The sequence below is a fragment of the Vigna umbellata genome, chromosome 9 (assembly GCF_029865625.1).
Source record: "Vigna umbellata cultivar VRB3 chromosome 9, Vumbellata_1.0, whole genome shotgun sequence".
Taxonomy (NCBI): domain Eukaryota; kingdom Viridiplantae; phylum Streptophyta; class Magnoliopsida; order Fabales; family Fabaceae; genus Vigna; species Vigna umbellata.
In genome coordinates, this window is record NC_142173.1 from 47,823,486 (window position 1) to 47,849,391 (window position 25,906).

Below are 25,906 nucleotides of genomic sequence, written 5' to 3' on the forward strand. Positions count from 1 at the left end.
AGGGTTGAACAAACTTCTTTCCCACCCGAAACCGCCCAAACCCAATTCTTTAAATTTTAACGAGAGAGCGAGAGAGCGAGAGAGCGAGAGAGCGACAAGGGTTGAACGAACGTCTTTCCCACCCTAAACCGCGAAACCCAATTCTTCAAATTTTAACCTCGAAATCCCAAAATACCCCTCGCCCCGTAACCCTTTCTCTGTTTTATTTTCAATTTATTTGGCCAATCAAGAGCTGACACGTGGCGTTGTTAAATCTGTGTCAAAATTTCGTTGTCCAAATAACATTTTCCTTATTAAAAACCCCAGATAAATTAAAAATATTTTTGCCGCTTATATTTTTCATCCCTCATTTTTCCCGCTTATATTTTTTATCTGACCTTCTTCCCTTTGTCTCTTCATCTTCTCTAAAAAAGAGTTGTTTGATCTTCTTCTCCCTCACGACTCTTTAACCAATAGAGAAGGTCAACCATCACATCTCTTACCTCACCGGCACCGTTCCGTGGAGGTTTCGCTCTCTTAGTTTCTTTTTCCCAAATTCTTTTTCATCTAACAATTTACTTTGCAGTCTCTCTGTCAATCCTATCTCTAACCCTAACACCCAACCTTCCAACCTTCCTTTCGATCCTTCATCTCTCAGGTATTTCCCTATTCTAAAACCCTAGCTCAATTTATCCACTCGATTTTCATAATATTCTGTTTCAAGTTTTGATTTAATTAACTTCGTGATTCACAAATAATGGGAGAAACCAAGGACAAAGCATATGAGGAAGAGCTTATTGACTACGAGGAGGAAGAAGACAAGGCTCCCGACTCCGTTGGATCTAAAGTCAACGGCGAAGCTACCAAGAAGTAAGTGTACGATTTTCTTAAGTTAAGGCATAATAAATCTACGATTGCCTTTTTTTTAGGTATTAATCTTCCTTTTTTTAATTTCTCTTGCAGGGGCTATGTTGGAATTCACATTTCAGGATTCAAAGACTTTCTTCTGAAACCAGAGCCACTTCGGGCTACTATGGACTTGGGATTTGAGCACCCTTATGAAGGCAAACTGTCTTTATCTTTCATTTACAGTTATTGCTTTTCTAGGTTGTGGTTGTGGCTGCTGTTATTAGAATGATTTTGGAGCATTTTAAACTTGTAATGGTTAGTATAGCTATTGTTATGAAACATGTAATCTGCCTTTTCTTCCACCATGAATTTTTTGACGCCCTTAATTTGTTTCCTCACCGTGCTTTCAAATTTGGATTTTGGTAATCATTTGTTATTTTGTTCTCCAAACTCACTTTAATCCTATAATATACATCAATATAATTAGTTTTCTCGTACAACATATTGAATTTTAGACTTAAGTGTGTTGAATTATACTTAAAAATCTCTTGAATGCACAACATCATACTAAAGTGACAGTATTATGAGATTGGCTATATATCCTATTAGAAGTCGTTCTATTTTTTATAACCACTGAATTATCTCTTTTTCATTTTGAAACATGTTTTCAGATACATTGAGGAAAACAATTCTAAAATTCGTGATGTGGAGCGTCAGCTTGCAAATCTGGGATTGGAGATGAAACTTACATCTAGACCAAAGAAAGCAGGTTTCTGTGTATCAATTTTCCTTTGCAGAAATGAAGAGTGTCATTGTTTCCTTTTGCATGAATAATAGTTGTTCCTCATAGTTTTAATTAGTGAAATATGAAATAACGTTGCTTCATTTTTGCATGCCATGTTTACTTTAAGCGTTGGAACATATGAGAACAAACATAGAGGCATCAACAGAGAAAATTCGTGTGGCAAAGCTAAAGGAAGAACAGGCACATAAGGCATGTTACTTTTATGTACTACTATTAACTATTTTTCACGCTGCTTTCATGATATCTTGAGATGAATCCATTTTTAGTATCAATCTCTAATGTTTAATGCTAAAATTTTCCCAAAATTGTTTCAGGAGGCTCAATAATAACACTCTTGTTAATGAATGCCCAAAGTCTCTAGCTAACATGACCCAACTCAATTTTCTGTGATACACATGAACTCTTTTGTTTTATACTTGTATCTCATGCATAATTACAGTTTATATTTCCAGTTTGGTATTCCTAAAGACGTTTTTGTTTTGTGATTATCATTCAGTGACTTGTCATACAACAATCTTAGTATCAATGGACACCACTATTTGTCTCATGCTTTTCCATCAATGATCTCTTATTCTTATTAGTAGTTTTATATATATGTCATTATCCCTACTTAATTATTTGTTCTCAATTATTAAAATATTGTTAGACGAGTGGAGTTATATTTTTCCTCATGCTTTAGAGTTGTTTATGTCATCTTAATAAATAGTTGGATTGCTAGTAAGATATAAATTGCACTTTAGGTTAGGTTTATAGTAAATGTGTGATCAATAATGGTTAACAAGAAGAAAATTAAAAGAAGCATTTAAGTGTTTTGTGAAGCAGGATATAATCTTTCGTTTTCTTATTCTTCATATTCTTAAACAAAAAAATAACTTTTACATCATCCATATATTATGGAACTTAAAACTAAATTATCATGGTACAGTGTGATGTGGAACTTAAAACTAAATTGTTGATAGGAAAGGAAACTTCATCAGTAATGTGATGTGGAGGAATATCTTGGGACAATCTATATATCAATTTGTCGTAATATGGTTCCTACAAACCAAAGCAAATGCAGCATTTTATCTTCATGGCCCAGACTTTGATATGACATTGAATACACTTATTTTCAACTCATTCGTATTCTGTCAGGTAAATTTAAAAGCATTGGACTATTTCAGTGTCTGTCTTTCTTTACTCTGATATGGTCTTGAAGTTGAATGGCAGAAGTTATATTAATTGAAAATTTTGACTGGCTTTGGAGACTTCTTTTTGTAGTTACTGATTTCTTTTTCTGTTTCCATTTCTTTTTCTTGTTAAATTTAGAGGACCAAATTTAAACTATGTACCATCTTTTAATGCTTGTTATTTGGACATAATTTCATGTTCATACTTTGCTTTTTTCCTTTTTCACCTTTGTAGTTTATACGTAATAGAAGTATGTTTTCCTATTGTCAATCATAAAATATTCACAATGTTTTTTTCAAAACCAATGTCCTGACTTCTTTCTTCAATCAAATATGTTTCTAAATCTTCAATTGAGTGTACGAGGAGTGAAATTCATTAATAGAATGTTCTGATTGTAATCTTCATTTAATTTGTTTTCCTTTACATTGTATTTCTATCATGAAATGACACGAGGAAACTGTTGGTAAACATGAAATGAAACTTTCTAACATTAATATATTAACAATTAGAAATTATTTTCTCATTGATATATATACGTTACGATATTTTCTCACTGATATAGATATTTTATGATATTTTTCTCATTTGAATAAAGTTACTTTACTTAGGAGTGGAACATATATTGATCACTTTGTCTTAATAAAGCTAATGCATACCATTAATATATTAACAACTAACTATTATCTTATATTGTAGGTATATGAACAAAGAATTATACCAAATGATGAAGTGTACCAAATGATGAAGGTAACGAAGACAATGAAGAAATACAAATTGATGATTATAATTTAGTAAATGTTTATTGTAATTTTTAAGATTAAACATGTTATTTTTTAAGTTGAACAATTAATTGTATTTCTAACATTTACTCTTTATTTTATATAATAACATTTAATTTTGGTTTTAGATTATGGTTTATTATTAAAACATTTTTTATGATCATTAAATTCATTTGAATAATAAAAAAGATTAAATTATTTACATTACCGGTGATTTTGGTAACTCTAACTAGGAAAATTCAGTAATTACCGACGGTTTTGGGGAACCCTCACAAGTACCGGTGGTTTTGCTGAATCTTAGAAATTATCGACGGTTTTTATAAAATCCCCCGCAAATAGCGGCAGTTTTCACAAAATCCCCGCAAATAGCGGCGATTTTTACAAAACCCCCGCTAGTAACAACGGTTACACACAAAACCGCTGGAAAATATTTGTGACGGTGCTTTTCCAAGTGATTTTCCCAACCGCGGGAAAGGTATTTACCAGGGGTTAAAACCGTCGGAAATGACCAAAAAAAACTCTGGTAAAATTCCAGATTTTTGTAGTGACATTCATTCTATAATACAAAAGAAAAATAATTTATCCTTATGCATGTACATGATAACAACATTAGGGATATGAAAATAAATTAAAAACTTTATTACATAGAAACTTCTTCTGTCATTTTATAAAAAGAAAAAAAAATAGGTTTAATCTCACCAGAAGTCCTTATTTTGGTCCGAAATCTTAAATAAGTCCCTTTTCTTTTTGGCGTATCAATTGAGTCCTTTTTTGTGTAAAATTGAAGCAATTAGGGGTCTGCCGTCAATTTCAATAAATGGTCGTTTAAGTTTGGTCTACGTAGTATGGTCATAGTATTCATTAATCTAACGTTGCATTTTGAATTAACTTTTGTAATAAAAAATAGATTGAGCAAAGGTTAAATCAGATCTCTTCAAGGGCAAAAAGGGCAAATCCATTTTCTTCTTCAGAACCCTAAAATCTTAAGGGATATGCACGAAACAAAAAAGAGAGAAACGTCTCTTCCTTCAACCTCCAACGCAGCAGTCCCTACCCTCCGTCGCGCCTTCCTTTTGCCGGCCAAGAGTGTCGTCGACGACGCCACCCACGCCGGACGGAGCAGCCCAAACTTCGTCCTCCTTTTCGCGTGCGAGAGAGAAATCTCGTCTCTTCTTGCGACGTCGTCGGCACGAACCAAGATCACCACCGCCGATGCCGTCCTCAATAACCGATCGGAGTCGTGAGGACTGGTCTCCTCTTCCACCGTTAAGACTATGCCTCTTTGCTAAATGGATGTGCGCTTGAAAGATCTCACTTTCACCCTAAAAAAGTTGAACCCTTTTGTTCCATTTCTTCAGTTTGTGAGACGACTTCTGTAGACGGTGGGTTATTGGTGGGTGATCTATACTGTGATACATGTTTCAACTTCAATGGAAAAATTACCACTAATGCTTATGGTTTCGACTGAGAGTGCTGGTTTTAGAGTTTTCATTTTTTTGAGATTTGGTGCTGACATGTGTGGCTGGAATCCTCGGATGTTAAGCTGTTGAATTTGGAGTGCTTGAGCTTTGTGGAAATTGGAGGTAGCAATTAGTTGAATGATTCATCTTTCTATTCTTTCTTTGCTTGTCTTTTCCTATTTCATGATTCATTAGTTGAATGATTCCAAGAGCTAATTTTTTTTCCATAGAGGCAACACCCAAAACGGTAATGAAACTCATGGGGATTTTAGGGCTTACTTTGTGTCATCTGAAGAGCCATCTTCAGGTAAAAATCATTAGTTTTCTGATTACGGTTTCCCTGATTTTTTATTTGGGAATTTTTGCAGTGGTGAAAATGTTGGGCAAACTCGTGATTGGGTTCCTGCAATTTGCAGTTCTGTCTACGGTGGCTGCCATGGAAGTGTGATTTGGTTATAGGAGAAGATGAAATATGGCATTCCAGGAGCAAAAAAGCATGATTTAATTATTTCCACTTTGCCCTTCAAATTACACCTTTCTGCATTCAAATTTTTTAATACAAAATTCGTTTGTAATGCCACGTGTGATTAATGTATATTGTGACTATGCCACGTAATCAACACTTAAACGGTTGTTTGTTGAATTTGACGGCAGACCTCTAATTGAATCAATTTTACAATAAAAGAGACCCAATTGATACGCCATAAAGAAAAGGGACCTATTTAAGATTTCGGACCAAAATAGGGACTTCTGGTGAGATTCAACCAAAAAAATACATCTCTTAACACTCCCACCATCAGTTGAGATAATCAATGCTTCCATATGGTTTACCAAAGAAAGCAACAATATCAATATGAGTGAGATCTATATGATCATAATCAAAATTACCATCTTCATAAGCAAAGTGTGTTTCCATGTTCTTCTCATTATTTTTTAAGATACTTTGGTGTACAAGAAGTACGACTAAAATGGCATGCATTTACCACCGTAATAATAACTTATAATTCCATCTTATTTGTTATTATTTTCACATTTTTCTTCTTTCTTTTCCCATTATTGTTCTACTTCTAATGATAAAATGTCTCTTTTGAATTTTTCTTTATGATAATGTCCACAACCATTATCACTAACACGACCATGACCAAAACCACTACACTACTGTGACCATGAAAATATGAAAACCAGCTGGACGGGTTTCATGATTTTTTCATCAAAAACTTATTGTTTTGTTTAGTCACAAGATGACATAAAATAAATTCAAAAGATTTGTGAAATCCCTTTTTACAATATTGTTGTTACATAAACAAATTAGTTGTTCAAATGTTTTATTTCTTTTTTTAATGGCATGACAAAGACTCATTACATATAAATGTATTTCAACATCTAATATCCAAGTAATTCTTCCTTGTAATATTAATGATCACAAATTAAAATTTTACCAAGTTTGAACTAGCACATGAAAAAAATTCTATTTATATATTTTTAGATATTTTATTTTGTAAACTTGGTTTATTATTAAAACTTTTAGTAATAAGTTATATACTTATATTTATATCGTAAAATCTTATAAAAATTTACAACTCTAAATTAAATTTGCTGATAACTTTAATTTTTATATATAGAGAGAGAAAAAGTATGATGTTGATTTATAGAGAAAGATATTAACACTGAAAAATACACGAGAGTAAATATAATTTGAGAAAAATTTAGGGGTGTTAAATAATTGAGAGATGACCTAATTCTCACTCACCGCTGCTATGTGAAACAGAACCCTTACTGGACCAAGCAAAACCAGCCCAATATATTTTAGGAATTAAAATGAAAAATAAAATAAATTTGAAAAGTATGGCACTGAGGGTTTGGGTTTCGGACCAAAACGCTCTCTATAAAATAAGCTACAATGGAACTGTGACTGTTATTGGGAGCAAAATTTAGGGTTGCAGACGCCGCAATCTATTCATCATCAATGTTCTCTGGAATTTTGGTTTTCGGTTGATTTGTCATCTTTTCAATTCGTTTCGCTTAGCAAATACGATGCAATGAAGAGAAACAGGGAAATAATCATCGATTGTGGGTCGTTTCCGCAATATGATACGTTTCGCCCTTGTGGTTCGTATTCACTGAGCATCATCCCGGCGCTTTATTTGTGTTTTTTTTTCTTTTATTAAAGAATTCGTATATTTGCATTGAGAATGGAATCGAAGGTTCCTATGGAGGAAACGCTTTAAGTCGGTGCGTTTTTATTCAAGTTTGCCTTCGGAGATTGAATCCAGATCTCATCTCAACTCCGAAAGTGTTCCCGTATTTCGATTGGATCCACTTCTGAGGATGATTTTCTTACATTATTATGTTTTTGTTAGTATTAGGAATGCGAAGGTCCCAGCAGGGGGGCGATTACTCTTGTTGTTGAGGCCTCTCTAACCATCAAATTCTATTTCCTTCGCATAGTTATTCGCCGAATCGTAGGATGCCCAAATTTTCTTCAATTTTGGTGCGTCTTGAACCCTCGGCTATATTTTATGTTTGTCTTTAAAATTAATTTTATATTTTTCTTAAAATAAATCGTGTGTTTTGTGTAAAAAAAATCCACTCCGTTTTTTATTTATTTTTTCTACCGGAGGAAATAAATTACCTTCTGATATCACGAGCAAATCTAGGAAAAGTTTAACCGAAATCATCAGGTTCTTCATTGTTTTAGAAATGGATTCCACTAAGTGATTCATGTCTACGTCTGACAGATAACGTACGTTGAAGCCTAGAGCAATTCAGAGAAAGTATGAAACAGAGAAAACTTAGCCAGTTGATTTTCTGGAAGTGCGTAGAAAGTCAAGTTCTATGTATTTTTACTAGACTCCAACGTAACTTCAAGTGGTATAGCAATAAAAGCCAAATTCTTCTCTTTGGAAGAAGCATAACAGAGACAAATGGCTAGCTGAAACTCTGACCAAATTGGTGAAAAATTCAGTCCAGCAAATGACATTTACTCTACCTTTTTATTTTAAAAAGACAGTTTTTGATCAATTTGTTTTTCAAGAGATAAACTTTTACACAATTGAAACCTTAATGTCCTAAACTGGTCCAATAACTCAATCAATGATCCATCATCTGCCGGTTGGATCATTGACTGACCTAAGCTACACTGAAAATATAATATATATATATATATATAACCTATTTCTATCACCCCTCGTTTGATAAATCTAACCTCAATTTACTTTCTTCAGTCATAACAGATAAAGTCGAATAAGATGATGATGTTATGCATAAGACAGAATTCAAGATAATGAGATTTTATTGTTTAAATTTCAAAATATCATTATGCTAAAATAACTAAATTCAAAATAAAGCTATAGATAACAACACAAATTCATAAAAAATAATAATACTACTCTGTAAATTAAGTTCAAAAGCCACACACCTTACACACACACATATATACTAAAATAAATGTGGATCATTAACCAAACTTTTGTGGGTCAGACCAACGTTTTATAACTTTGATCCTATGGATAATTGTTTCTTCATTTTTATAATTACAATAAATTCTTCCTAGATCAGACATAATTTAATGAATCAATTTCTATAAATACAAGAAATTATCCCAATGTTTATGGAATATATTACAAATATCATTCTTCCTATATCAAGAAAGAATTTAATAAATCAATTTCTATAAATACCAGTAATTATTCTAATGTCTACGAAATATATTACAAATATCAAGTACTTATGATAGAGTTAAAGAAAGCTTGTATTCAAAGAGTTATATTAAAATTTAAATGTTTGGATCTAAGAGTTGTGTTAAAGACTTACAAAGTTAACTCTTCAAGTCATGTAATTTGTACATTTAAGATACTAAAGTTAGAAGGTTAAGAGTTAAAAGTACTGTGAAGTTTCATAGTCAATAATAATCGATTATCTAGATAAAATCATGTTTTCCAGATTGATTATTAGTCATAATTGTGACTTGATTATTCAGACTCTTAACTTAATTTTCAAAAGAGATAGTCTATATATATTTTGTAAAACCTAATTTTGAAATAACTTTTCATTTAGATATTTAGAGGTTTAGAATTATGAGTGTTAGAGAAACTCTCTTTATCTGTGAAAAGAGATTTTGAAAAACTTAATATGAATAGAAGGATAACTTTCACCAAGTAAGTTATTTGGTTTGGTGATGGAGAATTGTTATTGTTGCAAAGAGAAACTGTTTCTGACTCAAATGAAATGGTTCATTCTTTGTGATTTAAAGAATGTATCTTGTGTTTTAAAGAAGTATTTTCTAAACCTTAAACTCTTTCTTTTGTAATTGTGAGTTTGGTTTATTGTAGTGTTTAAATTAATCCTTCTTTAGAGAAATTAACAATTAGATAAACCAGTATAAAGTACCTTATGTAGTATAAAGTATCTTGTGTAATCTTCTCTTTCCCTGTTCGTTGATATTATAAAGGAAATGGTTTTAATTAAACTTTGATCTTTTGGAAAAACTTCTTAAAAGTACATTTCTTATTAATAAACCAAATTCACCCCTCCTAGTTTAATCCAAAATAAACATTATGCTACTCAATTCTAACACTTATATGTCAAGTCACAAATAGCATAACAATCTAATTTTATTTTCTCACTAGCACAAGATACAAACAATATTGATCAGCCAGAGTTAAGCAACTCATTCTAAAATGAAAGAAAAATGCATTTCCAAATGTTAAAAAAAGAACTAACCGAGGCAAAAATACTACATACTATCCATTCATCCAAGGGGTATGAAGAGCATAAAATTAAGAGCTTCAAACTACAAGAATTATAGTTGTGCCCTGAACAATGTGGAAAAAATGATATTTTATCAAATGAAATTTATGAAGTCTTACTATATCATGCGCATACACACAAAGGGTCTAAATGCCTCGAAATAGTGATTTAATGATCTCATTTTTGTTTCCAATTATAAATTTGCAACCGATAACAGCATAATGGGAAACCATGTGTTGTGACAAAACATTATCCTCTATTCTAGAATGAGAACTGCTACTCATAATGATACAATCAGCCTTCGGTCAGAAAACAAAATGGTGAATGAATACAACATAGCAGTTACCCAAATTGTGCCTAGAAGCCACATTGTCATCCATCTGTTTATAAATGACAATTGTTATATTATTGGAATGAAGCCTCAGCTTCAACAAATCTAAATCCATACAATTTCATTCATCAGGGTATATTTCAACAAACAGAAATTACCCTTCTGACAAATACAGAGCACCATTTTGGTTCAACAGACAAAACTCATACCTTTCCAAACTCATAAAATTGCAGCCTGATGAACTCTCATCCTTCAACTTCAGCCGGTGTCTTGGCCTCGATCGACAAGGCATGGAGTCCAGTCTCCAACTCTTCTTGCAGAAGGCCATAAATAAGCCTATGCCTCTTAACCAAACTCTTCCCTTCAAACTCCTTAGACACAACTCTAACATTGAAATGCGTTTCTCCATCACTCCCTCTAACCCCAGCATGCCCCGCATGCTGATAAGACACATCCTCAACCTCCAACTCAACAGGCTCAAGCTCCTTCTGCAACTTCTCCCTTATTCTCTTCCCCCTCCCTCCCAATTCCACACCACCCTCAGAATCCAAACCAACATCACCCTCACCAAGTTCAGAACTTTCTCCACCCCTTGAAGAATTCTCAACAACGCTATCAGAATTCAACTCGGGTGACTTCAATTCAGTGAACTCACCACCCTTTTCAGCTTCCACGTACAGCATAAACGCCTTTCTCTGCATCAATTTAAGCATGTTCAAGAACCCGTTGTTCCTTGATGGGGTTAGGCTCTGCTGTAACCCTAACAGCGTGACGAAATCGGGTGTGACCCGAATGATTTCACTGACGGGTCGACCCGAGAGGCCCTGAACGAGCAACGCGGCGAGGCCTTTGGTGAGGACGGAGTCGGAGTCGGCTTCGTAGACGACGTGGCCGTTGGTGTCCAGGTAGGCTCGGACCCAGACCTGGGAGACGCAACCTTGGACCTTGTTGTCGTTGGTTTTGAAGTGGGGTTCGAGGGGTTTGAGGTTTTTGCCATAGAAGAGGAGCTGTTCGTATTTGGCCTTGGGTTCGGGGACGGATTGGAAAAGGTGAACGATTTCTTGGAGCTTCGGAGGGAGGTCTTCAATGGGTTGAAGGGATGTGGAAGACGGCGACGGTGATGATGATGATGACGGTGGAGATGATGATGGAAGTCTCTGGAAGGTGATGGATTTAGAGAAGAGGGGTTTTGTTAGAGGAGGAAGGAGAGTTGGGGTTCTGCGGAAGAGGGAGTGAGGCATTCTGGTAGTGAGAAATCGAAAGGAGGATGAGGAAATCGAATTGGTAGCCATGGTTGAAGAAGATAGTAGCAGCTATTGAGAATGTAACCGAGAGACAGAGACAATCATTCATTCATTGGTGTAGGCTTTTCCTGGCCTAAGAATAGTGTAATACTATTACCACCCCTAAGTTACTATTTGGAACTCCCAACCAAAGTGAGAAGATAGATGAGTCTTGCTAATTATAATTAGTGCCTTAAGAAAATTTTAAAAATCATAAAAAAAAGTATATTAGGAAGATTATTGATATTTTTATAAATCGTTTTATAATTTCCATACAATTCTATATTTTTCTTTTCTTATTTATCACATTAAATATTATAAGTAGTGGTGTTTTGTATTAATAAAGAATAAAAAGTAAATTTTATAAGTCATAATTTTTTTTAAAGTCCAAGTAAACTAATTATTTTCATTGGCATATGGGATGTGATTAAGTTAGAAATAACACAGCAATTTGTTCGGTATGTTAACTTTTTAAAATAAATTAAAATGGTGCTACATTCTGTTGATTCTTCTTCAGTAAATAAAAATGAAAGCCAGAATTTGGAAATTTAAATAGTATTTCAGGTGAGCAATGCCCCAAAAGAGATTCCAATCCCGTGAATTTGTGCCAGATTAATCACCATTTGGGCTTTTGCCATGTACAAGTTAAGAACAAGAGCTTAAATTCAATTTCTGATATTTAATTCAATTTAAGCGGAAAAAGATGTAAGAAACAAGGATGAAAATGAATATGAATACAGCATCAGTACACAAATTGCTTATGAGGATCTACAAATGAAGTTAGCCATTAGACATAAGTAGCAATTGCATTATATACAGGGATTTTAAAACTCAACTTGTTACAAATAACAATGACCCTATAACGGCTATCACCAGTATTGAGCACCATGAGACCAAATCAATGGCAAAGTACCTTTTTCTCACAGCTTTATGTGACAAGCAAGATAATAATATCTAACTCCATGTTTTGTTTACCACATAATATGCACAATTTACATCAAAACTTTTGAAGAAGCTGAGCAACATTAAGTTCTCTCGGGATGTGAAGATGTTTCAAAATAGGTAGGTCTTGCAGTTGAGGGGCAGCCAATAGATTGAATTAACTCTGCTACACTAAACACTTTGAACCGAGGAGGTGAATTGGTAGCAATGTTGTCAACCCTGTGTTCAAAAATCTTGCCCTGCCTGTCAAGTTTATACTCAGAGGTTCCATCAAACCTACCACGGCTTTCCCATAGAACTCGTGGGATACCATGAACAGTCCAGCGAACCATGATGACGTTCTCAACAGGCTGCCATACACTAATTATGTCAACCCACAAAGCTTTGAAAAATATCCTGCCATGGAATCGTAGTCCCCAGAAGATAGATTTGTAATTCTCAATTCCAATGAACGTATTCATTGGATCCTTAAACACAATATCATCCCTGAAAAAGAGGGGACATTTTAGTCTGCATATTTAGCATAACAGAACAAATAATAAATTTTTGTAGACTTCTCATATAGGACCCTCTGATATACACATTACTGAAAAATCACATTTGATTTCATATATACTGCAGGCAGTGGAAAGAGGTTTAGGGCCATATTCAAGGATTGTTAGAAAGAAAAAAAAAATTGGTCAAAACAAAGACAAAGACCCTCGAGAAGAACCTTTTGCCTCTACTTCAACCTTCCAAATATAGAATGCTAAAATATGCGTAACCCTTGTTCGACCTATTAGGCAGTGAAAAAAGACCAAGCAAGTCACAACCACTTACTGATTCTGTTTGTGTTCAAATGTCTATGAAAAAATATTGAACACGTATAATAGGCATTATTCATGGTTGAGAAATCCCCTCATAATTCTACTGATGGATCATATGAAGTAGCCAACCCTTGTAGAATATAAAGTAGAAAAAAGGGGATCACAATGGAAGTTTCCCTCTAGTTAATTGATTCAATAAAAGATTACGGGTCTCTTCTTGTTCTTCTTGATTACTTTAATAAAGCTAAGGACTTCAATTGAGAGTTGTTTAAACAAGTGCAACTACCTTTGGAATAACATAAAGTGACATGAGTAGTTAGTAGTATTAACCAAGTACAACTCCAACAGACTTAACCAAACACCAAGCTAAATGTACCAAAAATAAGACATTTTAGCAGCATTCATTTTGATAATCAAGAGCAGAAGTACAACAATAAAAACATGCAATCAGTCCCCCAAGCCTCTACGATACCTAACCTTAAAGATTAAGATAGAGAACTCTAAGGCATACAGTGAAAGAGCAGTAACTTATTGTGATAACTGAGGGCAGTAAATCTTAATCATCCATCCAACCTTACGTTAATGATGGACATCACATGACAATTTAGAAGTGTCATACAACTTAAACTATATAAAGACAATGTGCTCTGACTTGATAGAAGTCATACCACATAAACTAAACAGTTTAAGTTCTGTATAGATTTTTATATTATTAACCAATAAGAAGTCATCCTAAATATAACTTTTAAAGTGAGAGGTTAATTTTCATACAATCAGTTACCCTACAAACAAATCATAGATCATCCAAAGAATGACTTTCAAAAAAAAATATATTATACCCAACAAACTTTATGTCAATATGTGATTTGATGGATAATATAAAATTCTTGACACCATCAGTACATTCTAATTAAATTCTTTAAATTATTATAAAAGAAGTCTATAGTTTTATGATTTATATAAAGTTAGTGCATTCTAATTAATTTATAATTCTAGAGATAGTTTCAACTACTATATGCATATGAATCTAATAATTGAACAATAGCCCGAGTATGTAAGTGGGGGAAATCATGAACCTTCAACAAAAACCACCACAAAAAGCATCATTAATTTTACACTGTCCTTCTATGCTCATCTATACTCAACAACCATCGCAGAAAAAAAAAACAAAGGCAACAAAACCCGAACCTGTAGATGTCAAAGCTAAGTTCCCTGTAGAAGAGATCAGGGAAATCCTCCCTCAAAGTTCGAATAGCATATCCCACATTAACATGGTAATTCTGCTTCTCTTCTTCTTTCTCTTTGCTCTGCTTCGACTCTGGCTTCACAGGAACCGAAAATTGACCGTACGAATTCACGTTCTCATCCAAACCCAAATCAAGAACTGCACAATCTTTCACTTTGCAAGAAATTCTCACCCCGCGCGCTGACCCAATCCATGTGCTCTTTGTATGGGGTTTGAAGCTGTGGACTTTGCTCAGCCTAGGGTTAGGGTTTGGAGCAATTTGGAGAGCAACAGATATTTCCGGGGAGTGGATTAGAAGGGCCATGAAAATTTTGGATTTTTTTTTGTCCCACGAACTTCGAATTCGGGAAAATCTAAAGAGAAAATTTCATTTTTCGGGAAAATCTAAGGAGAAATTTTCATTTTCCGGGAAAATCAGTGCATGGAAAAATCACAGAGAGGAAAGGGGAATATGATGTGGATAATTTGCGTTATTGACTTATTAAAGAAAAAAAAGGTGATTGGCTGGATTTTTCTGATTTCTTTACAGTTTTGAAGAGAGAAAAGTATATAAAAAGGATAGAGATGAACAGAAAAACAAAAGGGAGAAAAAGAAATGAAGAGTGATGACACTGAAATATCACAATAATTAGTGAGAAAAGATTTATGATCGTTGGTTTTGGGGGACCTTGACTTTAATCCGCGGCATATTCCTTATCTTTTTGTTTTCTTTTTCAACTTTTTTTCTTAAATTTTTTAAATTAAAAAATCTATTATAATATAAGAAAACAAAAAAGCCGTTATAATACATGAAAAAAACACTAGCACATTTTATATTGTTAACAAATATCTTAAAAAAGTTATATTTTTAGTCATTTATTATTTTTTACTTTTTATTTGTTTATACTTATTTTGTTGTTAAATGCATATAAAAAAAAATTCTTACTTATTTCTTTATTTTATTTTTTAAAATCGGACAATGATAAAATTCGATGTTAGCTGATGTTAGATATTATTTTATGTCCTAATGTCCTAAGTACGTCGAATTTTGTCATTATAAAGGTATTTTTTAGACTTTAAAAACTAAAAATTTCAAACATTAAAACTCTTTTTTGATTATTGATAAATAAAATATAAAAACAGTTGTAATGAAATAATTTTATTTTAAAAAATATTTATCAATAAAAAATATATTTATGATTTTTTATAAAATAATAATATAAATAGTCTTATTATTTTTAATATTCTTTTTCTTCTTAGTATGTAATAATTAAATTTGTCTAATAAATATTAGCTTTAATGAAATGTACCGTATAAAGTTTTAAATAATTATATTTAAAACATAAGAAATTAAAATATTATATTTAATAGTTAATTTGAAAAGTTGAAAGTATATACTTTTAGTAAAAATATCATACTTCTTGTTATTATAATTTTTGTTTTACATTATTTAATTTATTTTTTACTATTTTCAATTTCAAATGTAAAACTAATAAACTAGTTATATTATAATATATTATTATTATATTTATATCGTAGTATTAAAACATACATTAAACTTACATTAATTATATGAGTTTATAAATATATATTAGATGAGTTTAAAAAAAATTAGACGGGTTCAATAATACACATTAGATGAGTTTAAAAAAAATTAGACGGATTTAATAATATACATTGGATAATTCTACCCATACTAATTAGACAAGTATGGTAAAGAAAAATTAGACGAGTCATTTCCTTCGTTAATTAAACGAATATAACAAATATTATTAAACGGATCTTGTAATACACATTATACCAATTTGTCCATACACCAATTCAATTAGTATAATAAAAACATTAGACAAGTCTAATAATAAACATTAGACAAGTTTGTCAATACAATAATTAGACAAATGTAGAAAAAAAAAAGGGTTAGACATGTTAATTCATTCATTGATTAAAAAAATATAACAAAAAACATTAATAACAAACATCAAACAAATCTATCAATACACTAATTAAACAAGTCAACAATACACATTAAACGAGTTTCCTCATATAATCAATAAACATGTATAAAAAAAACATTAACCGAAATATTTCATATATTTATTGCAGAAGTTTTGGAATACTCATTAGAGAAGTCTATCTAGACACTGGTTAGACGAGTCTACCAACAACATACACACAATGGTAAGATAACCTTATTAATATACATTAGACAAATTTATCTGTTAAAAAATTAGATAAGCCTATTAATACAATACAAGTTTGTCCATTTATTAATTGGACAAGTCTTACAATACACTTTAGACCAGTTTGAACAAACAACCATTATACAATTTCATCAATATCCTAATTAAACAAGTTTAGCAAAAATCATTAGATGAGTCATTTCATCCATTAATTAGACGAGTCTAAGAATACTCATTAAATAAGTTTGTCCATACATTGATATATCAGTTTGTCTATACATTGATAAGACGAGTTTAACCAAATAAGATACATTAGTCTTTTCATACACAAATTAGACAAGTTTATTAATAAATATTAGACAAGTTTGTTCACCCATTGATTAAACAAGTATTGCAATATACATTAGATGAGTTTAAATATACATTAATTAGACGAGTTTAGCCATACACATTATATTAATGTGTCCATATACTTATGAGACAAGTATAACAATACATGTTCAAAGAGTTTGTTAATGCATTTATTAGATGAGTCTATGAATATACATTAAATAAGTATTTTCATACACTTATTAGATGAGTATTGCAAAAAATATTCGTCAAGTCTAACCATACACATTAGTCTAGACTACAAATACATTAATTAAAATTGTATAAAAAAATTATATTAGACGTATAATTCCATATGTTGATTAGATGAGTTTAGGATTACTTTGATTAAATGAGTTATCGATGAATTGGTCAGATGAATCAAATAATACACATTAGACGAGTATATTAATATACATTAGATGATTATAGCAATACACCTTAGATGAGTGTATCCCTATACTGATTAGACAAACTTAGCATTAAATATTAGATAAATATATAGATGCATATACGAGTCTAGCAATATACATTAGACTAATATATTCCTGATTTTTATTTGTACTACTAAACATATTTTTACATAATCTATTTTTTGTATTTTTAAAGAGTTAACTCTGTATTTTTTCAATATTATATTCTTTGTATTTTTCACAAAATTTACTATTTACATTTCTATATATATATATATATATATATATATACACACACACACACACTTTCTATAATTATGAATAATTTTTTTACGTTAAAATTTAATTATAAACTTAAGATTATTATTATTATTTTTTCAACTTTTAAATATATTTTAATATAATATATATTTAAATATATTTTAATATAATATATTTATTACAATAAAAAACACACGCAAAAACATTAACCCGTTATATATTAAAAAGAAAGACAACCCATGAGTTAATTTTGGATTAAACGTCATTACTTTTATATGTATTATATTTTCTAATTTTTTACACGATTGTAATTAAATTTTTGTGTTCTTTACATCAATAATTTAAAGCTTTTCATCAATAATAATTGGGCAATTTTGTTGTAGGTGAATAGTAATTAATCCTTGGCTTCCAAGGAATTTTGGAAGAAAGCATTTATCTCCTACGAATGACTGATAAATCTGAATTATTCTTACCTTTCAATCATAATTGTAACAACATTAGGTGATTATAGTAAGTATACCTTTTTCTAACGTTGAATTAAATTACTTTAAAACTATTAATATTTATATAATTAAAATATGTATCCAACTCAGTGATTTGATTTTATATTGAAACGTACGCGTAATGAGAAAAAAGTATGTGTAGAAAAGATTGATGTTGTTGAGTATATGATATTCGGGAATATACAGAGTTGTGAATTTCTTGTATCATTATTTTAAATAAATATAGAACTTCAGCAATTTAATTTTAATTTACACGAATAACTTATTTCAATTTAACTCTAAATTTGTCTTCGGGTTCGCACCTGTCTTTTTTTATTGAACAAATTAAAGAACCATAGCACAAATTTACTATAACCCCATTTAAACTTTATTTTTACACGACTTCAATTTAAATAAGATTATGAAATTATGTAATTTTACACTATTTTAATTTAAATTAAAAAGAATAAATTCAAAATTACCTTTGAAACTTGACCTAAAAATTTGTAAAACCAATACGACTTAATTTAAAGTATTATCATGCATGTACAATTTCTTGTTAAATAAGAAAATAAAAGAGTATGACTGAAAAAAAAGCAAAAGGAATTATTAAAATGTGATATTATTATTAAAATAATAATATTTTAACTCACATAATTTTTTTATATTTATTCAGTATTATTCTTTTTTATTTTTTTACTTTTTTTAAAAAATATATAAAATTTATTTTTTACTATCATTTTAATGTGTGTTAAATAAATATAAAAATGTTATCTTACCATTATTTTATTATTATTTTTATAAATGTAAAAACGTCATCCTACCATTCTTTTTTTAGGACACTCATCATTATTTTTCTGTTGGAAGCTTTTTTTTTTCAGTATCTCAACAAACATTCTTACACGAAGAGCTTCAAACTTTGAAACGTGGTTTTGTTTCCGTGCACTATATTGGGATTTTGGATTTGGTTGCGTTGTGATGATGAATTACGTAACTATGCGTCCCTAACAAATGAAAAAGAAAGATGACCTAAATTTAGTTGGTAACAAATCCTTGTCTTATTTTTTCTACCTTCTATACACCTTACACACACACAAATTGTGTTCTATTATTAAATATTTACAAATTACGTGAATATTAACTCAGTAACCAGAAAATGGAAATTACTCGAATTAATTTCCAGTTATACATAAATTGTTTGTCAATGGCAATGACAAACTGATACCATTTGAACTACTAGAATTAGGATAAAGAGAAGTTCACCCATGGGACTTATGGTGTCTTCTCTTTGCCTTTTGGAGATAAAAGTGAGAAAGCTTTTTGATTTATTTTGTTTTCCCTTTACATTATTCCTCAACACACTTCCTATCTTATCTCTTCCTACCAACACACTTCTTTCTTTTTGGGTGCCTTTTCTACAAAATATTATGTTTATTATTGTGGTAGAACTCCATTTTAAAATCATAACAATGATTTTTGTTTATTAGCTACAACTTAATAAAAACATAACATGTTGTAAATTTCATTTTAATAAGTTGTGCCACTTGTGATTTTATAACGTTTAATAAATGTCGATAAAAGAAAAAAAATGTACCTATTACCAATCTATTTTATTTCCCTGAATCGGTTCATTTAAAACAAAACAACATTTTTAACTGCAATTTCAATTTCAATTTCAGACCAAAATGGAGCCAAAACCTCGATAATTTGTTAGGTACTGTTGTTAGGTGGTGGATGCAACTAGCAAGTTGCAACAACCACCATGTTCATTGAAATCACAAAAAAATATATTATTTACTTAATGAAATTACTCGTTCGTTTAAATATAAAATTTGTTTAAGTTTTAAAAATATTTTAAATTAAAATTAATAAAAAGTATAAGAAAAAAAAGATAATTCATTAGACGGTCATTTACTTCAAGACCCATGAGGCTAGCGGGTCTAAAAGGTCATCCGAGGAAGCAAGGGTAATGGTGTCTTTTCACGTTGAAAGATTAATGGAGTGAAGTGGAAGTTGGCGTCAACCAACAACCCTGCCACGTGGCACTGCATTAAATATCATTTCGCTTAACTCCAAAAAGCTCCCACTCACATCACACACCACCTCACAACAACTCCTTTTCCTCTCTCTCTTTCTTCTAGTTTTCCTTTCTCTCTCTTCGGTTCCCAATTCATTGTACACTAATCAGAGCACCGTTCACCAATGGCGTTTCTGCTGCATTCTTAGTTTCTCATTTTCCTGTTCGCAATTTCGTTCGTCCCGTTTCTTCTCAGCGTGCGTTTGTTCGGTTCCGTTGCAGCAATGGAGTTTGAGCGCCCAACCGCCGCACCGCTCAACTCCGCCATGACCTACGACGAGGCCTCCATGGAGCGCAGCAAGAGCTTCGTCAATGCCTTGCAGGTTTCCTCTCTCTTATCTTTTCTCTTGCTTGTTTAAATTTCAGATCTAGGTATGTTTGGTTGACTTTGTTTTCGGCTTCCGGTTTCCTTCTCAATTAGGTTTGTTTTTGCGATTCTGGTTTAGTTAACGCAGGAAAAATCGGTCGCCGTGAGTATCAATTGCTAATTCAGTAGTTATCAAAACTTATTGGGAGTTAGCCTTATCGAGTCAGTGATGCTTGACAATGACATAAGAATAAGGATTCTTTTGTGTTGTGTGACAACCAGGGGATGGAACTGTTAATAAAAAAATTTAGATGCTGTTGCAGAGAAAAGCTATTATGTCGGCTTGAAATTTTTTTTAGCTTTTTAGTTAAAAGTAAAGCTACTGGGGCCAATGGCGGAGCTAGATGGTTTTAATTTGGCTGGCCAGATAGATAAAACACTGTTAAGGAAGGACTTATTATTCCATTAAAAACAGAGCAATGCTATACCCCGTCTGATTTTTTAAATTGTCCGGTTTTTGGATAAATTTTGTTTTTATTTACAGTCCTTCAATTAATTACTCTTTTACCAATTATACCCTTCTGTTTCTTAATTTTTAATTAATTTACTCAAGAATTTATTGTAAGATGGGAAGAGTAAGGAGTAAAACAGGAAACTCCACTATTTTATTAAAATAAAAAAAAATAATGTATTTCTCGGTTTTTAGAAAACAATCTTAAAATCAGATAAAATCTTAAAATCGTCGTAACTAGCCTCTGATTTCCTTAGAGCATCTCCATTGCACGATATATATAATTTGAAAATTTTCAGAGGTAGACTTTGATAAAAAAAATAATGATTTTGTAGGATGTGAAGGTAAGTTTACATGGAGTTTCTATATTTGAATAAAGCAGGATGTTTTGATTGGTGAGCTGAGTGGAAGAGAGTTTAAAATAATTTAATCAGTTTAGTTCATGGTGAAGAAAGAAAACGAGAAATTGAGTTCCAGGAAGAGGGAAAGCTGATGGAAGGATTTGACTGTAGCAATTAAAAATGTAAGAGATTTAGTTTCTTCCCATTACAGTTTTACAGAAGCTATGATATTCTTACGCGTTTTACTTTAAATGTTGAATAAAAGAGATGGCTTGAATAAAGCCAATGGATCAAGTCTAAAGGTGGTTAGTTGTAAATCTGAATGGTACCACTTTATGCGGTTAATTAAGTTAAGGTCTAGCGAATACTTAACACTTTTTTAGATTAACATATCTTCTAGTGGAATGCTTGATTAGTTTCTCTTTAGTTGTTGTGGTTATTGTTTTAACATGCATAAATACTGATATAATCTTCATATTGTGATCATTTCAGGAACTTAAGAACCTAAGGCCTCAACTGTATTCTGCTGCAGAATACTGTGAAAAATCTTATCTCCATAGTGAACAGAAACAAATGTAAGGATTCTTTTTGTGAATGAGTTGTTTTATTCAATTGTTCGTGTTGGCCTCCTTACCACATTTCTCTTTAGCCGGTTTTCTGTGTGTGGTGATGGACTTTTCTTCTAATTGATTCGTTCGAGAAATACAGATGTTATGAATTCATTTCTTTATATCCTGCTTGGGTGTTTTAATTTTTGTCTAGCACATATGTATCCCATCAAATGTTACATGTATTTTGTTGGATAAAGAGAATGAATGAATTTGGACTTGTTTCTTTTCATTTCAATATGATGATTTGTAATTACAAACTTTGGATGGTCTGGAAAGTGGAAAATAAAGAACATTAACTAATTTTTTAATCGTTTTATTGGGTCTCTAAACCTGACCGTTTGAAAAGTATTCCCATTATATGTTTGCGGATGTGCATGCAGAAACTTCATTATAACGCATGGTCATGTTTCAACCATGAAATTGGGAAGAATGAATGTTATAATTATCCTGGAAAAGGATTCTTGATTTTATGTCCTTAAAATAATTTTCTGAGTTGTTCATTTAACTGTTTCTAGGAGTTTCAATGGGGAGAGTTCTTTTAATATTAAGCTCCATCCATATTTTCTCTCTGATACAAATGAATGTCACTGTCACCATTTCCTTTCCTTTGCCCATGTTATTATTTTTGGGCTGCATGGAAAATTTTCCTTACGTTATTAATTTTTACGCATTAGGGTTCTTGACAACCTGAAAGATTATGCTGTAAGAGCCCTTGTGAATGCTGTTGATCATCTAGGAACGGTTGCATACAAGTTAACTGACCTTCTTGAGCAGCAAACATTAGATGTCTCAACCATGGATTTGAAGGTCGCTACCATAAATCAGGTAATTACAATTTTTTTGAGATACTGTGCTTTAGAGAAAAGGAAACAAGTGCCCCTGGGACATTCGTTGAGGAAACAAAGTATTTCAGTTTTTAGTTAGAAAAAAAAACATATATTTCAAAGAAAACAGAGAAGTTCTTTAATGCTTCCCTTTATGAGTACTTGAAAGCATTTAAAAAAGTAAATTGAGCAATACCCTATGTTATGACAGACAAATCAATTGGAATTGAAATAACATGTTTGCTTACTAGCAGAAACTTCTTACCTGCCAAATCTACACTGATAAAGAAGGTCTACGGCAGCAACAACTGTTGGCTTTCATTCCTAGACATCATAAGCACTACATTTTGCCAAGTATGCCTCACTGCTTTAATGATCATCTGGAAGTGTAATTGTTGGAACTAAAGAACAGTAGCTTTAGCTTTTACTAATGGTTCTATATGTTCGTTTAACCTTGCAAGCTAGATTCTATCAATAAAAAGGTGCATTTCAGTCCACACATCCAGATTGATGCAAGACAGAATCTATTTCAAACCAGAACCCGTTTACAATCTTCAGGTGTGTTATGGTGAAAGTGTTGTCCCATCTAGAATTTTTGCCGTTATTTTATACATGTTCTGTATTTTTTCTGGAAGTGAAATTTATATCATTAATCCTAACATTTATAGTTCTAAATCTAGGTACCCCTGCAGCGAAAACTCTTTCATGGCATTTAGCATCAGAGACAAAGTCTACCTTAAAAGGGTCTTCTCATGCCTCCCCAAAGTAAGTTTTGGAATTTAATAGTATGAGACTACCAAACTGCTGCTTTTTGTGTTTTCTACACTCCGTAGATGCCATTATCATATCGAACCTACTTTTGTAGCATCGAGAACCCAAAATTTTCTGCCAAGGCTTCTGGAGTCTTCCATCTTTTAGGTTTGTGATATAATTGTATCCCTTTTATTATGTAATAATTAAATTCAGTTCGATTAAAAAATGGTGGTTTCTTAATGTAGAAGTCATAGATACTTATACTTCACTGTTATGTGCCTGTAGATAATGAAGAGAACACCTGGATGAAATCCTCACCAGCACAAACTCACTTTCCAAATGGAGTTCCTCCATCTAGTACACCTATTCATACTTTAGGTGGTACGCGCAAGGTAATTTTATATTCATCAAAATTGCAAATGCCCGGTGAAGCCATACTTGATTGTCAACTTGTGCTTCATATACGTGTGTTTTTTCAAATAGTTGCAAGTGTTATAAAGCCTGTTTGTTAATCTTTAAATGAAATTGTTCGTCTGGCACATGAGTTAAAATGAAAGAAGGTGTTAAATTGTTATGAATGTCACCAAATAATATGCTGGGGAATTTTTCAGTAATCTCGACTTGTACAGCGACTCATTTCGGTAGCTATATGAATATATGTGCAGTATAAGTTTACATTTCTGGGATAGGACAAAGAATTAATGTTCAATATCTGTGTGTTGGAAAGCCACCTTAAAGGATGTGATCAGAAAACATAGGTTACATCTAATAACTAAACTAAACTTCTATTGGAGATTTATTCGACAGAATGAGGTTTTACGAAGTCAATGTTAAGGATTTGGATCAGTTTTTGTTTAGTTTTCTAGATTAGCATTAACTAATATTCAGTCTTGGCGGGTTTGTAAATTTTCTATAAAATTGTCATTCTGCAGGATGCATTGGAGGGTTCCAAACCGTTGACAGCATTCAGGTCATTTGACAACCCAAATCGGCGCGAGGTTGTCCAAGTCCCTACTCGAAGCAAGAGTGTGCTATCAGCTTTCTTTGCTAAGCAGAAAACACCAAAGTTGAAGGCCAGTTCTTTCTTATGAGTACACTCAGAATTAATTAGTCTCTCATTCAAACCTTTGAATAATGATCCTGTCAGTAGCAGCTTCCCTTTCAATGATAAAGGCCAGGATCTTGGTCTTCTACTCGCTCGCTCTTACTCTTCTCAATTGTCATCTATAGTGTTCAGGCATCTCTAAAATGTATATTTGTGGCATGCTATGCAAAAAAAAAAAATACATTTTTTGTTCTTCAAGTTTTGATGTATCACCAAAATTTAAAAGATGGGGTCTTATTCCGATGTATTATACTCTTTACTAGTAAGGCAGACTATACTAATGTGGAATTTTTTTTAATCAAACTGTTCTTAAATCATACCGAATCTTTTTTCCTTTTTTATAATACCTTCATATATATATATATATATATATATATATATATATATATATATATATATATATATATATATATATATATATATATATATATATATATATAAGTGTGTGTGTATATAGTATATACCGATTGTGAGTATTAACTTTTGTCAGGTAACCTATGTGACTACTTTTTGTAAAATATTTCCAATTGACTATATTTTATTTTTCATTTATAAGATTTAAAGTTGAAATGTTGTTCAAGGGGATTTAGTTTAAAATTGCTCAAATTATTGACGTCTTGGTTGACGAATTTAACTATGAGAATGTTTTCTTTAAGACAAAATTGACTTAAATAATTTCATAAAACTGGTTCAACCAAAATATTTTAGAATATTATTGATGTAAATCATTTCATAGGATAGAACTGATTGAGTTGAAATATTTACTAAGAGGTGAATTTGGTTCTTTGAAAACATTAAGCTTTATATAAGTATTACATAAGCAATGATTAGATTGAATCGAATCTAAAAACAGTTTCATTTGACTAAATTGTTTATATAAAATGATTTAGTTAATTTTTTAAAAATTCAAATATTGTAAAGTTTTCATTTTATTTTATTTTTCCATTTTGTTATATTTTCTTCATGCGATTGGACATAGACTAATTTTCTTGAAATTGTTACTAATCTGATAAATTTTTATATATGACGACTTCAATTAAAATTGAAAAGGTTAAAAAGCTGTATATACGAAAATTAACTATATAATGCATTAACAATTAAGAAAAAATTGACAGATGTTTAATATTTCGTCGTAAGCGTTGAATAAAAGAGCAATAAAGAGTTCAAATTGTGACTTGTCATAAGGATAAAATGAAACATTTTTATGGTTAGGAGGAGTTTGGAATTTAATGGGAAAACTTTGAAGTTAGAGAATGAACCCTTTTTAGCTGGCTTCTTTCCATGATTGAGCATT

At 31.5% G+C, this 25,906-nt stretch overlaps 4 protein-coding genes and 1 non-coding gene across 12 annotated transcripts; 3 read left to right on the forward strand and 2 right to left on the reverse strand.

Annotated features, from left to right (window-relative positions):
* The first annotated feature begins 342 nt into the window (after nucleotides 1–342).
* Nucleotides 343–3,709, forward strand: LOC148193724 (DEAD-box ATP-dependent RNA helicase 15-like). 7 transcript variants are annotated; one of them, XR_015782035.1, is made up of 6 exons: nucleotides 345–849; nucleotides 943–1,043; nucleotides 1,500–1,597; nucleotides 1,740–1,822; nucleotides 1,948–2,767; nucleotides 3,500–3,709. XR_015782035.1 is itself a non-coding variant. In XM_088098361.1 (3 exons), the coding sequence occupies exons 1-3, from the start codon at nucleotides 737–739 to the stop codon at nucleotides 1,568–1,570; spliced, it is 285 nt and encodes a 94-aa protein (XP_087954487.1). In that variant the 5' UTR covers nucleotides 343–736; the 3' UTR covers nucleotides 1,571–3,709. The 7 variants fall into 7 exon arrangements, 1 of the variants encoding a protein (XP_087954487.1); XR_015782037.1 differs by having other exon boundaries at nucleotides 2,593–2,767; XR_015782039.1 differs by having other exon boundaries at nucleotides 343–637; nucleotides 744–849; nucleotides 1,500–2,767.
* Nucleotides 3,710–7,410: 3,701 nt separating this feature from the next.
* On the forward strand, nucleotides 7,411–7,562 carry LOC148193725 (small nucleolar RNA snoR145). Its single transcript, XR_015782456.1, has one exon. It is a non-coding gene; the product is annotated as a small nucleolar RNA snoR145 (small nucleolar RNA).
* Nucleotides 7,563–10,027: 2,465 nt separating this feature from the next.
* LOC148193726 (sufE-like protein 1, chloroplastic/mitochondrial) lies at nucleotides 10,028–11,517 on the reverse strand. Its single transcript, XM_088098204.1, has one exon. It carries the CDS (start codon nucleotides 11,412–11,414, stop codon nucleotides 10,368–10,370), a length of 1,047 nt encoding a protein of 348 aa, XP_087954330.1. The 5' UTR covers nucleotides 11,415–11,517; the 3' UTR covers nucleotides 10,028–10,367.
* A 594-nt stretch (nucleotides 11,518–12,111) lies between these two features.
* On the reverse strand, nucleotides 12,112–14,944 carry LOC124821919 (uncharacterized). Its single transcript, XM_088099854.1, has 2 exons — nucleotides 14,342–14,944; nucleotides 12,112–12,833 (listed from the first exon to the last, which is right to left on the reverse strand). Exons 1-2 carry the CDS (start codon nucleotides 14,701–14,703, stop codon nucleotides 12,431–12,433), a joined length of 765 nt encoding a protein of 254 aa, XP_087955980.1. The 5' UTR covers nucleotides 14,704–14,944; the 3' UTR covers nucleotides 12,112–12,430.
* A 5,221-nt stretch (nucleotides 14,945–20,165) lies between these two features.
* LOC124821918 (protein ABIL1-like) lies at nucleotides 20,166–24,929 on the forward strand. 2 transcript variants are annotated; one of them, XM_047293862.2, is made up of 9 exons: nucleotides 20,166–20,483; nucleotides 21,812–21,894; nucleotides 22,605–22,755; nucleotides 23,009–23,108; nucleotides 23,220–23,312; nucleotides 23,435–23,519; nucleotides 23,620–23,672; nucleotides 23,793–23,899; nucleotides 24,440–24,929. In XM_047293862.2, the coding sequence occupies exons 1-9, from the start codon at nucleotides 20,385–20,387 to the stop codon at nucleotides 24,596–24,598; spliced, it is 930 nt and encodes a 309-aa protein (XP_047149818.2). In that variant the 5' UTR covers nucleotides 20,166–20,384; the 3' UTR covers nucleotides 24,599–24,929. The 2 variants fall into 2 exon arrangements, with proteins under 2 accessions (XP_047149818.2, XP_087954126.1); XM_088098000.1 differs by lacking the exon at nucleotides 20,166–20,483 and adding an exon at nucleotides 21,314–21,501.
* Nucleotides 24,930–25,906: the final 977 nt, after the last annotated feature.